A 14,376-nucleotide genomic window follows, 5' to 3' on the forward strand; every position below is an offset into this window, starting at 1 on the left:
ATCCAGAATAAACTTGGCATGCGGTGAATTATCCAGACTGAAAAAATGTGATGTAAAATGAAATGTGTTAATGATGGCTGCTCCCAGCCCGGAAACTCAAACTGAATCCTACCAAGCAATGCAACACACCAGAAGGAAAACGACAGAATGACTTGCCTTATTTTGGGTGAGGTTGGTGAGAACAGTATTTTCGGCCTGTTTTAAAACTTTTTTCATATATAAGGTGCACTTGGATTATAAGGCAAACTGTTGTTTTTTTGAGAAAATTAAAGGCTCTTAGGTGCACCTTATTGATTGATATATACATGATATATATACCTTATTGATATATACATACCTGATTGATATATACATGTGTGTATATATATACACATATAAATGAATACTGTATATATATATATATATATATTAAAAAAAAAATGTCCCTCTCACCCTTGTGGGGTGGTATCTGTGTGTCATCCTCAAGCTCGGGTCCTCTACCAGAGGCCTGGGAGTCTGAGGGTTCTGCGCAGTATCTTAGCTGTTCCTAGGACTGCGCTCTTCTGGACTGAGGCTTCAGATGTTGTTCCAGGAATCTGCTGGAGCCACTCTTCCAGTTTGGGGGTCACTGCCCCAAGTGCTCCTACTACCACGGGGACCACATTAACCTTAACCTTCCACATCTGTTCCAGCTGTTCTTTCAACCCTTGATATTTCTCAATCTTTTCGTGTTCCTTCTTCCTGATGTTGGCATCAGCTGGAATCGCCACATCTATCACCACTGCTCTCTTCTGCTCTTTGTCCATCACCACAATGTCCGGTTTGTTAGCCAGTAGCTGTTTGTCGGTCTGGAAGCTGAAGTCCCACAGGATCTTAGCCTTGCTGTTCTCAACCACCTTCGGTGGTATGTTCCATTGGGATTTGGGTACTTCTAGTCCATACCGGGTACAGATGTTCCTGTACACTATCACAGCTACTTGGTTGTGCCTTTCCATGTATGCTGAGCTGGCGAGCATCTTACACCCTGCTACCACATGCTGGACTGACTCTGGGGCTTCTTTACATAGCCTGCACCTTGGGTCAGATCTACTGTGGTAGATATTGGCCTCTATTGCCCTTGTACTTATGGCCTGTTCTTGTGCTGCCATGATCAGTGCCTCTGTGCTGTCTGTCAGTCCAGCTTTATTCAGCCATTGGTAGGTCTTCTTGATATCAGCCACTTCCTCTATCTGACGGTGGTACATGCCGTGTAGGGGCTTGTCCCTCCATGTTGTCTCCTCCTCCTCCTCCTCTTCCTCCTCAGGTTTCTGCTGTCTCAGGCATTCACTGAGCAGTTCATCTGTTGGGGCCATCTTCCTGATGTACTCTTGGATTTTTGATGTCTCATCCTGGACAGTGGCCCTGATGCTCACTAGTCCTCGGCCTCCCTCTTTCCGCTTAGTGTACAGCCTCAGGATGCTGGACTTGGGGTGAAACCCTCCATGCATGGTGAAGAGCTTTCTAGTCTTGATATCTGTGGCTTCTATCTCCTCCTTTGGCCAGCTTATGATCCCAGCGGGGTATCTGATGACCGGCAGTGCATACATGTTGATGGCTCGGACCTTGTTCTTGCCATTCAGCTGACTTCTCAGGACTTGCCTTACTCTCTGGAGGTATTTGGCTGTGGATGACTTCCTTGCGGCCTCCTCATGGTTGCCATTAGCCTGTGGGATTCCAAGGTATTTGTAGCTGTCCTTGATGTCTTCTATCCTGCCCCCTGGTAGGTTGACCCCTTCAGTTCTGATCATCTTGCCTCTTCTTGATACCATCCGGCCACATTTGTCTAATCCGAATGACATCCCTATGTCGTCGCTGTAGATCCTGGTGGTGTGGATCAGTGAGTCAATTTCTCGCTCATTCCTGGCATACAGCTTGATGTCATCCATGTAGAGGAGATGGCTGATTGTTGTCCCGCTTCGGAATCGGTATCCGTAGCCACTCTTTGTGATGATGTGACTGAGGGGGTTCAGGCCTATGCAGAACAGCAGTGGTGATAGTGCATCCCCTTGGTATATGCCACACTTGATGTTAACTTGGGCAATTGGCTTGGAGTTAGTCTCCAGGGTTGTCTTCCACTTCCCCATTGAGTTCTTGATGAAGGCTCTTAGTGTCATGTTGATCTTATACAGTTCCAGACATTCCAGTATCCACGTGTGTGGCATTGAGTCGTAGGCTTTCTGGTAGTCAATCCAGGCGGTGCACAAGTTGGTCTGTCTATTCTTACAGTCTCTGTGTACTGCTCTGTCCACCAGTAGCTGGTGCTTGGCTCCCCTGGTGTTACTACCAACTCCTTTCTGTGTCCCGCTCATATATTGATCCATGTGCCTACTCATCTTAGCTGCCATGATGCCTGACAGGAGCTTCCATGTTGTACTGAGACAGGTTATTGGCCGGTAGTTGGATGGGGTAGATTCCTTCTGTGGGTCTTTCATGATCAGGACTGTCCTGCCTTCAGTCAACCATTCTGGGTGCGTCCCATCCCTTAGCAGCTGGTTTATCTGTGCTGCTAGACGCTCGTGGAGTGCTGTCAGCTTCTTTAGCCAGTATGTATGGATCATGTCGGGGCCCGGTGCTGACCAACTCTTCATCTTTGACACTCTTTCTTGGATGTCTGCCATTGAGATGGTTACTGGTTCTTGTTCTGGGAGGCAGCTGTGGTCAGTCCTTAGGTCCACTAGCCACTGGGCATCGGTGTTGTGTGATGCTACTCTTTCCCATATGCCCTTCCAGTATTTCTCCACCTCAGCTCTTGGTGGGTCTGGCCGGATGCTATTTCCCTGCCACTGAGAGTACACCTTTGCTGGTTGAGTGGAGAAGGTCTTGTTTATTCTCCTGGCCTCAATCTCCTTGGTGTATCGCTTCAGTCGGGTAGCCAGAGCTGTTAGTCTCTGTTTGGCAGTTTCGAGTGCTTCAGGTATGGAGAGCTTGCTGTATTTCCTGGGTGCCCCTTTATTCACCATGTTCCCCTTCTGTAGCTCGGCTAGCTGGCTGACTTCTCTCCGTGTCGCCTTTATCTTGGCCTCTAACCGTCTCTTCCATGGAGGGTATTGTTTGTTATGCCCTGTGTTGATCTTGTATCCCAGCATCTCGAGGATTACTGTTGCTGTACTGTGGATCAGCTTGTTGGTCTCAGTTATGTTCCCTGTGGGGATGGTTCTTATTGCAGCATTCACATCTTCTAGCAGATCTTCTGAAGGTACTTGACAACTTAGCTTCGGTATTTGTCGGAGGCTCCAGGTTTCCATTTGGGTCACGATCTTCCTTCGCAGGTCAGCAGCTCTTGTATTGAGGCTGTCTATGTCTCTTGGGGCTTGGTACCCAATCACGGATATATATATATATATATATATATATATATATATATATATATATATATATATATATATATATATATATATATATATATATATATTACCCTGTAGGTAGCAGAACCTAAAACCATCATGACACAGTTACAGAGGATTATTGTCAACCATCTCTTGGGTTACAGTCATCCTCAGAACTTTTGCTAGGCTTGTTTATTGCCTGCATAATCAGCACAATAAAAATGATTAAATATCCAGTGATTACTCCCTTCCATCTCACCAGGCATTAATTCTAGAGATAATTCATGTAAAAAGCCTTGAAGCTGAAAATGTAATATTTATTTCACAGAAACAAGATTAATCTCAAAGATTGTAATATAATAATGAGTGTATTCATTAAACATGTTTATCAGGATCCATAATTTCTCTCATCAGCCATGTAAAATCATTCCACACATTACTCAAGAGGACGCAATGCACTCGACATCAGTCTGATCCTCCGAATTAAAAAAAAAGCATGAATGATTAAACACAAAACACAGCAGGATGGGGCTCAAGTTTCATGAGTGTTATCTTTGTCTTAACCAGAGCGCCGCATAAATATTCTGATGTTGCTGACAGCCTAGAATTAATTAATATCTCCAAAAGATGTGGAATGAAACTGCAGATCGTTACCCGACCCTCCTTCTCCAAGAAATTGGAGAGTGATTTTTGTGTAGTTGTGTAGTGTGTGTGTGTGTGTGTGTGTGTGTGTGTGTGTGTGTGTGCCTTGTCTGAGAAATGTAACTTACATCTAGTGCATTTAAGACACACCACATCTGCAATTGCATCTGCATCAGTCATCTAACTCCTCCCCTGTGGAGGATAACAGTCCATATAAGGGCGGAACAAAAACTTTTCCCACCCACTCCTCTCCTGGATGTGAGAAAGCCTCATCCGTTCTCCTCCTGGCCTCTTTTTTCCGGCGTGCTCCGGTGTGATGACTATTGTCCGTACCAGAGTTTCCATCACTTCATTTGCCTCCAGTTAATGTTTTAGACATTTGTTTTGGTAATAGTGGCAAGAACACAATGACATCTGACATTTGTCAGAAACATCTGGAGCAGGACTAGAGGAGCTGATGTTGTGTTTGTGTTTGCAGGGGGTGAAGGATGCTCAAGAGGCTGAGTGGGTTTTTCACGTGTCTTAATGCCACAAATGTTATGACTTATTTTTTTAAATTCAAGATAAAAATCTTGTTAGACACAATTTTAGAAGTTAAAAATTAAAAAGATAATGACATAGTTATCCATTTTTTTCGCAAAGAAAAAGAATTAGAACCACAAAAAAGTTTTCAATACAGTATTTTCCACACTATAAGGCTCACTGGATTATAAAGCGCACTGGATTATAAAACGCATCTGAGAATTCATCTTCAATGAATGATCTATTTTATATATACTGTATATATATATAATATATATAAGGCATATTGGATTATAAGAATTTATAAGAAGTCCCAAAGTAGTTTTAAAAGATTTCATTTACGTCCTTTAAGAGGAATTGTGCACAGTAGCTCAGAGATAAAAGTGTTAGCGTGTTTGATGCAATGACTCGCCATTACATTTTTTTTGCATAACTTTGCAAAGAAGACTGTCTTTTTTTTTTTTTTTAATATATCAGTGGGAGAGATTCCGAATCTCTGTCACTGTGAAGTTTATCATATTTGAAATGATGATATGCTGTTTGTCACTTTCTGCCTTCTGCTGCACAAAGCCGTCATTCTGAGTTTACGGGATTATAACGATGCAGACTGATGATAAAACTGATTGGAGCGGAGATGAAGGCAGGAGGAACACCTGATCTGCTTCCTCCTGTCTGTCTCAGCCTGACGTGCAGACGGGCGCGGCGTCATCGTCATGTTAGCAATCATCATTAGGATGATTGGACTAAACACTCAAACACACTCAGCCAATCATCACTAGAAACTTAATTGATTGCATACATAAACACACACACAGATATACACACACACACACACATCCCTCTCCAAGTTGCTGTACCACCCCCCCCCCCCAATGTGAATGAACGTCCTCCTGTGGCCCAGAATCCTTTGCTGAGAAACGTTAGAAGATTGTGACTGCAGGCTTGCTAACATAATAAATTTAATAACGTAATAAATTTGCTTGTTTTTTTTTTAATATAATTAAATAATTTGTAACTAGTCCTAACCCCAATCTTAACCCCAACCCCTAACTATTATGTTATTGGCCAAACATGTTTTTTATGTTATCTGTTCAGGACTTTTATTACGTCACTGGGTTTTTCAAGGCTTCTACTGAGCATGTGCAGAAGTGAACATTGTTTAAAGGATTCCTTGTGTCCTGCTTCTAGTTATATGAAATCTAAATCAAACACGGAAACACAATCTATGATAATCCACTGACGAATTAAAAATTCATGTGGGGCTTCCGTCTTCAAACTAACGTAGAAGTCAAAGCTGAACATTTCCTTGGTGTCAAATTAAATTTACGAATGCATTTAAAGTTAGAAGTTTAGAAATTGTTATGTATAAATGGAACCAAAAGCACATTTTCCCAGAATCTTTTATTTATTTATTTTCATTTTAAATACTGGATTAATCCTTTTAATCTATTAAAATTAATTGAACCCTGAGAGTTCTTTAAACCTTTGTTGCAATGGTTTCTGGTTTAACGTCAGATAATAAATTCAAAGATCAATAAATAAATAATACCAATTCCCATTTTAATATTCTAGATCTTGTAAATTCTTAGAACATCTTGTCCATATTGAAATGAAGGCACAGGTTTAGGTTTAGTGATTTGAAGATTAAAGACAGGAATAGGGGACGAGAGTGTTTCCAGCCAAACGCCTAAGTCAGAATTAATGAGGATAGCAAGAAAATGTGGATTTATTGGTGGATCAGATCTTCACATGATGACAGGATAGTGTCTGTCAGTGATAGTGTCAGAAACAAGGTGAAGAGTGTTAAAGACTAACCAAAAGATTGAAGGAGTCAGATCTATTGCATGCAGTTCTTTTTATGGGAATTTCCATTCATGAGACTTTTTCCCATGTTTTTTTCTCAACTTTTTACAACTGCAATTTCAAGAGTTTAATAAATGCGGGTGATAAATTGTAATGACTTGTGACCTTTATGGAAAGGAAAGGACATGAAGTTCTGGAATGGAAAAGGAGCGATGGCTGAGTGGTAGCCTCGCTCACACGTCGCTCACTGATGCTGAGTCAGCTTCCAGTCCTGTTGCTAGGCAGAAGTTGTTTTTTTAACCATGTGCATTGTGATTCCAAAGCCACAAAATCAAGATGAGAACTAGTTCTTTATTTAGCCTGAGGATTCTGGCTATCAGTCATTTGAGGAGAAATCTGTATAGTCTTGGTTTAGAAAGGCTGACTACATTTGTCATTGACCATTCAAAGTCTTAGAATGTATTCAGTAAGTCTTATGACTGCTGTCATTGCAGGATTTCATCATCATCTTCATCATCGTCACCATCATCATAGATTTATAATGGATTAGAAGTCATTCTGGTGGATAGTCTAGTTTAGTTGTGAACAGGAGGTTAACGGACATTCATATCACACCTAGAAAATAATACTGATTTGGTATTTGTGAATGTTCAACATAGCTGTTAATGTGAATTGTTCATGTTTTACAGTAAAACAGTTTAAACGTGTCATAAAAGCCTGGTAGACACGACACCAGAAGGCGTTTCCCATGAAACATAACTTGTCGTTCTAATAAACAAGTCTGTTGTGTTTATAACACTTCATAAAAGGTTTATAAAATACAATTTCTTTCAATTGTTTTTCAAACTGAAAATTTGCTGAATTTTGTAAATTCACATGTTGATTCTCAATCACATACGTTTTCAGTAGTAAACCATTAAAATATACTCTATATTTGTATTTGGAGTATTTTACTAGGAGTTGTTAGTATTGTGCAGCCCAGGTTGTTGCATTGCATTAAAATGAAAATTAAGTTGTAGTTGTGTTGATGGTCTAGCAGAGTGGATTCATTATGCTTCATTACAGCTTCACACATTCCAGTGTAAGATCACAGCTATTTACATAATGTATGTGCAGCATTTATAACAGGATGATGTATGAATACCATCACGTCTGGAAAGGCTTTTGACTATTAAATATGTCAGTCCTTAACAAATCAGTTATTGCTGGTTTGAGTTAGAAGCTTTCAATGATCTGACACCCTTGGCTTAGGTCATTTTGAGTTAAGTCATTTTTGGTTGTAGTAAAAAATACACAGAAAAAAAAAATCAAGTTGACATCACTTTACTCAACAAATATTGGAATCGTAAAATGAATACTAAACCATTAAAAGCACATAATACTATGTTACTGTACAATAAATAAGAATAAAAAAATATATTATGTAATTAGTCCGTAGAGTCCCCCGTGACCCACAATGTGAAGATGATGTTTTTTCTGTACTATATTAAAATATCAAATTTAAAGCTTAAAATAAGTTTGTATTAACCAACATATGATTGATAATCAATCCATGAATAAAGTGCAGCACAGAGCTGTGAATAGTTGTCTTCAGTTTAGCCTGGAAACAAGGTAATACGACTTATGGTCGTTTTTCGACTCGCGACGCGTCTCCTGGAACAAATTAATGACGTAAGCTGAGGTTAAACCGTAAAGCTTTCTTTATTTATTTATTTGATCATTAGCTCCTCCCTCCCCTGTTGACAAAACGGCAAAGTTTTCCAATGGATGTTTTTTTTTATTTTTTTAAATTGGACACCCCTTCTTGCACTTCACCCTCAGCCTTACCGCCCAACACGATTTAACCTCCACGTGTTGCCAAATAAGTGAGCAGTCAGACGCTCCGTGATTGTTCATTACAGAGGTGTGGTAATTTCACACATTAAATCTGCCCTTCCACACACAGCTGCTGCCTTTCATTATAGAATTGGCTGCGGCGCCCCAGACAGCCTCGTTCCAACGCTTCTTTTGTTCGACCTCCATAGTCGTTATTCAGATCAGATGAGGGGACGCTGGGCCTGAAATGTGATGTTTGATTGGACGTGAGGGTTTAATTGAGATAACTTCAGATGCTTCCAAGTTTTCTTGAGTTGATTTTGTTTTACAGCACAAAAACAAAGAAATAAAAAAAACAACCTTTTGAGCAGGACCATGAATCTGTTCACGGTCCTGCTCAAGCAATCAGTCTGATTCACTTTGACATTCATTGTTACTAACAGCAGACTGGTGCTAGCACACGAATATCACCACCGCTCAGTGACACATTAGCGCCACGTGCTGCAATCACACCTCTGAATCCTCATTATGCTGGCGCTCCGTCTCAAGACTGCGACCGCAGCAATCAGCGATCACCAATGCAATGCTGACTCAATCTACAGGGAACACAAGTGGAAGTGTAGGCACTATGTTGGTGTTTTTTGTTTTTTTTTGTGGGAGAAAGCAAATATCCCATGATTGCATTATTGCAGCAAAGCTCTCCTCCTCTGAGAAATCAGTGGTCGTCTGCTCACGTTGTCCAAGGATGAACCGAGCGTGGAGCTGCATTATTCAGAACCAGTCCGAGCTACAAGGTTATCAATCACGCCTGATTTGTACGTGCGTGATTCATCACGCGCTGTTTGAGGGTGTAAAGGCATCCCTCACGTCTTCCTGTCTTTTGCGTTTGAGAGTCATGGCCATGTGTTTGGGATTCGTTAGGCTAACAAGGACTCAGCTCGCTCCCCCAGGGCTCCGTCCGTCCAGCCAGCTCAGGCCCACAGAGGGACGATGGTTCGCATCCCGGGGTATCGCTGGTCAGCACTTTGCTTTCTTCAATTTTTGAGCAAAAGAAAAGAAAATCAACACCCTCCTGTGAAATGGAAATCCTTGTTTTGACTTTGATGTTTCTCCATCCTTTGAGAACAGATAATCCCTCATTGATGTCTGAAGGGATATCTGCAGCAGCAACCAAAAAAAACCCAAACCAAACTTTGAAAACGCGGACATTTGCAGACAACATCATCATTATGCTCATGATGAGTGTATCCTGACTAGACAGCAGAAGCTGATTTACATATTTGCAATCAACAGATTTGTAAATTTACAGTTCAACACATGAGCAGGTGCGCAGATGAGCAAATGTGGATTCGGATATTATCAGCTTTACACAGCAGATGTGCAAATTTACCTCCTGCACTTCTGTCAATGTGCATTGAAAATGGAGGCAAACATATATATAGAGAGGACTGTGCTCATCGGTGTGAGTACGCTGAATAACTAGCTGTGATGGTTAAACAGCCGTCACGACTATCTCAAATAAATCGTCTGTCAAGCAGCTCACATCTTGTTGTACAATAGCACCTTGAGATACGAGATACTTGAGATACGAGTTGTCTCTCTGTCAACATTTTTGTTTGACATTCTAGCAATGATTCAGGACACCAATGCCAGCGGATGAATACAAAATCAATGAGATCATTCTCTTTCACGGAGATAAGAGTAGCTTGTGTGTTCTTGGGACTTTTGCGTTACTTTTCAAACTTAATAATTTTTTACGTAACTCTGAAATAATTAATTATACACATAAAGTCTAAATATGAATCAATCAATCAAAAATATGTTTTTTTAAATTCATATTTAGGGTGTTCGGGGCTTTTTTAAACAAGGATAGAATGGATCAAAATGATTTTAGTTGCTTGACTTATGAGTTCAGTCATTAATCTCCTATCTTGAGGTACTGTTGTATATAATTATCAAGAACAGAATTTTGCAAGCTAAGTAAATTATTAAGTACACTGTTTACCAGCAGACTATTCATAATGACCCTCAAGCAGTAAGACGTCCTCACTAATCTGAATCAATCTCAGCATTACTTTCATTTTAATCCATAAATACCCTCATCAGTTTAAAACAATGCTACCTCATCCAATCAGTGCTTCTTCTTTTTCTTCTTTTCCTGGATTTTTTTCCACCAGCATCAGGCAGAGGTTTTATACTGGATGTCCTGCATGAGGCAACCCTCCTCATGTACCCAGACACCAAGACTACAGTATGCTGCACACACACATGTGTGACTGTATTTTTCCGTAGTATCATAAGAAGATAAATGAAACAACGGTCATGGCTGAAGGTGCGGTAGTGCGGTAGTTTTTCTCATGGTAAGAAAACTCCAACTTCAGATCCAAACCTTGCGTCTTTTGACATGTTCTCCTGGTGTGCTGGTTCTCTGGCTCACTACTAGAGTAAAAGCCTGATATGACATCTACCTGGTGATAAATGTAGTCGAGCAGATCTGATAACTTGTAAATGATTCTGAAACATTCATAGCTGGTAAGCTTTACCAATGGAGTTGCACAAAAAATTTGTCCCATGTGCATCGTGCTCATTATCGGTATCGCCAAACAGCATATTCGTCCATAAACGCGAAGCAGATGACACATGGAATAAGCAACCATTAAATCCCTGGCTTTCTCGTTAGCGCTTCATTTTCTTTCCTGTCGATCCTGCGCCGTCCTTCAGCCGTTTTCCATCCACAGTAATTGGAGAGAGTGGTACAGACGGAGGGTTGTGCTGGCTGCTCCCACTGAGCCCCTGCCAGGAGCTACTGCTACGTACTGGGTTGGGTAAAGAGCTGAGACCCAGCCAAACAAAAGCTGAACTGTGGCTTTGCCCTTGACAGAGTCACCACTTTCATTATTTATCCCCCTCTCCCTTCTTTTCTCAGCAGTTGGAAGTTTAATTCTATATCTCTTCCTCAAGAGACGTCGAGGTACCGCAGAGAACAGAGTAGTCTTGCATCAATCCCGGGCTACAGCTTTTCTGATTTGGCTCTTACTCTACCATTAGTGAGAGACTTCAGGAACATTTTCTGGTTTTTAGCTACAGACTGTCATCAAACTATTAGCATCCATGCAGCTAGGCGAGGACTCTTCAGCTTAACGTCTCATTTCCACTTAGCTGCGTGCATGCATGTCAAATTAAAGTCCATTCACTCCCCTGGGAACATGCAAAAAGGGTAATTGGGAAACTCCTTCATTTTTAGCTTCAGGAATCGCCTTCAGAGCACCGTCGAGTGCAGCAGATTTCAGATATGTCGACACGTTTGATTGCACATTTAGCAAATAGTGGTAATAAGCTAGCTTTATAACATACTGAGTATAGAGTGGTCCATATGATAAACTATCTCGTACATATTTCCATGCATAGGCTGACAGTCTTTTCATGTAGTTGTTTAATTTCATTGCTGTTTCTGTTTGTTTCCCATTAGCATTTCAGCATTAACGACATGGAATATAGATGCCAGAGTTCAAAGGAGATCGCTTTCTTGAACAATAGAATTCATGTTCCCGAACATGAATTCCTGAACAGTCTCTGTCTGAGACTGTTTTTGTCCTTACGGTTTGGGTGGTTGATCTTGTTTCTAAACTGCGTCTCCTCTGTTTTCTTTCAGTCATGCGGAGGAATCCCTTCGGGGTGGACGGCTGCTGTAGGAAAGGGTCCCGCAACGCCCTGCAGGAGCTCTACAACCCCACACAGGTGGGAGACTTTACCTTCTCTTTTCCTAAAGCTGGATGTGTTTCAGTGCCTGTATGTCAACCTTTGAAGTCTTTCTCATTGCCTGCTGCTTGAAAACTCCAGGAGATAAGCACAAGAGCCGTGTAGTCAGAGAACTCCAGCCTTCTTCATTCAGTTCAGGGCCGAACAATGGCTTTGTTTCAGCTTAACTTACCTTTCTCTACTAGAATGACGAACTTAGCATCAGGAGGTAACGTTCCTGTGTCGTCTTCATGACTAGCAAAACCAGATACGTGTATATACACACAATTAACCCACCATCACACCCTGTTCTGGGCTGCTCGCTTTATTATTAATGTCAAGTCCAGTCAAGTGATTTACAAATTTTGCATTTTTTATTCACTTTTTTCCAGACTTTTATTGAAAGTTGCAAATGGTTTTTTTTCTGTTTTGAGCCGGTATAAAGCCATACATAGTGGACAATACCACACACTGCAGGTATTCAACCTGTGTTATATGCTAATACATAACTTAAATGCTGACTAACTGCACTTGTATAAGAAGCAGTTTGAACTTGTTTTCAGGACTTATCAATGGAGGATTCTTTAGTATATGATTTTGTGAGATTACCCAAACTACCATATGAACAAACTGTTTAGTTCAGTATACAGTGGTACCTCTACTTACGAACGTCTCTTCATGCGAAATTTTAAGTTACAGAACACCTCAATAGGAAAATGTTGCCTCTAGTTACGAAAGAAATTTCGAGTTACGAAAGGTAAAAATACAGTATGGATCGATACTCGCAGCTCCCAAAGTACCCTGAACGCAACATTCTCATAGCTGCTCTGCCATTGGCTATCACCTAGCATCCTGGCATCCCATTGGCTAAGAGGGACCTCTATGTGTAGCTAGATAGGTGTCTATGCAGCGTCCTCGTCATTCAGCCCTTGACCTGTGACGTGTTCTGATACAAAGCAAGAGATAATAGAAAAGCATGAAAAAGGGATGCGTTTGGTTGATCTCGCCAAAGAATATGGCCGTAATGCATCTACAATCACCACGTTATTAAAACAAAACGAAGTTTAAGGAGTTTAAGGCATTGCGTGGGTGGTTGGAGAAGTTCAGAAGGAGGACTGGAATTCACTCTGTTGTTCATGGTGAGGCAGGAGCGCATGAACCAAAGAGGGCAAAAACAATGAGGACAGCAGTTAAAAGGTAAATGACCATCATTTTTATTCTTTACTCTATTTTTTTTTTTTTACATTATGAACAACTCTCATTTATTGTGTAATAATCTAATCGTAACATGTATTTGTTACGTGTTTTGATGCATTTTTATGCTTTATAAAACATTTATGTCTGCATTTTTGGGGGCTTGGAACGGATTAGGGCATTTGCATGGAAAACGCGTCTCTACTTACGAAATTTTATACTTAAGAAATTTCTTTAAGAACCAATTAATTCTGTAAGTAGAGGTACCGCTGTATGTTACTAGTGCAACCAAACGTCCAGCTCAACACAATAATGTTCTTTGCACAGGGATTTTGCTCTTCCTCACTTGGACACTTACACTTCAGAATAAAATAAATATTTTCTGCAGTATTTAAGATAAATGCCACCAGCAGCGTTTACTTTTGAGTGTTGGAACTGTGACAAAATGGGTTTTGACACACTCAACCCATGAACTCTTAAACTCCCAAGAATTCGAAATAAAACATAACAAAAAAAACCAAACAAAAAAAAGATGAGTGCTCTTTGACAGAGCCCTCCATGTGTCCTTGAGTGCATCAATGAAGAGCATTTTCAAAACAATCCGTGCTTGAAATGATAATGAAATTCTGACAAAATGCAAGGCAACTTAATGTTTACTGTGATGGATTACCAAATTCAAGGAAGTGATCTGAAACCAGTGAAGGCATTGAAGATAAGAAAATCGCATCAAAACTAAGACGGTTTGGCAAGTATGAAAAGAATACCCAATGTTTTATTTATCAGCTACACCAAGCAAGACCATGTTTTCAATAAATGGACATTTTTGAATATCGTGGAAGGAAATTCTCGTTTATATTTATGTCTGAGCTAAAAACGATGCATTCATGGTGGTCGTGTTTCCTCTATCAGCAGTGGGACCTGTCTGATTGGACTCTGCCACTCCTCTCTTCACTGTCCATCTCACCATCCATCTCACCATTGTCCTGACAGTCACTACAGATTCCTCACACTGCCAGTTGTCCTTTATTCCCTCTGCGCAGCCTCTTCTGCCCTTTGCTGTCTCCAGCCCATTCTCCACCCTTGGCATTTCCTCTCTGTTGGTCATTTATCACCACGCACCTTTTAAATGTACAAGGGCCTTTAAGTGGATTTCTAGAAGCTAAGAAAGGAACAGGTACACCTGGAATCAACGCAGGCCCTTTTCTGCAGAGGATTTTTCCACACATTCTCGCTGGTGTAAAGTCTCATTGATGTATTTCTGTGTGCACAGAGGGCTGTTACTGCAGCTAGAGCAAACTTTTACAGGGTGCTTGAGGTC

General features: G+C 40.9%; 1 protein-coding gene across 2 annotated transcripts in view; it reads left to right on the plus strand.

Moving 5' to 3' along the window:
• Nucleotides 1-14,376, plus strand: part of chst11 (carbohydrate (chondroitin 4) sulfotransferase 11) — a 73,946-nt gene that overhangs the window by 39,002 nt on the left and 20,568 nt on the right. For both annotated transcript variants that reach the window (XM_068307483.1, XM_068307484.1), the window contains exon 2: nt 11,779-11,864. In XM_068307483.1, the coding sequence (XP_068163584.1) occupies nt 11,779-11,864 (86 nt within the window). The remainder of the gene's footprint in view (nt 1-11,778; nt 11,865-14,376) is intronic.

This window comes from Antennarius striatus, chromosome 22 (genome assembly GCF_040054535.1).
Source record: "Antennarius striatus isolate MH-2024 chromosome 22, ASM4005453v1, whole genome shotgun sequence".
Classification (NCBI taxonomy): domain Eukaryota; kingdom Metazoa; phylum Chordata; class Actinopteri; order Lophiiformes; family Antennariidae; genus Antennarius; species Antennarius striatus.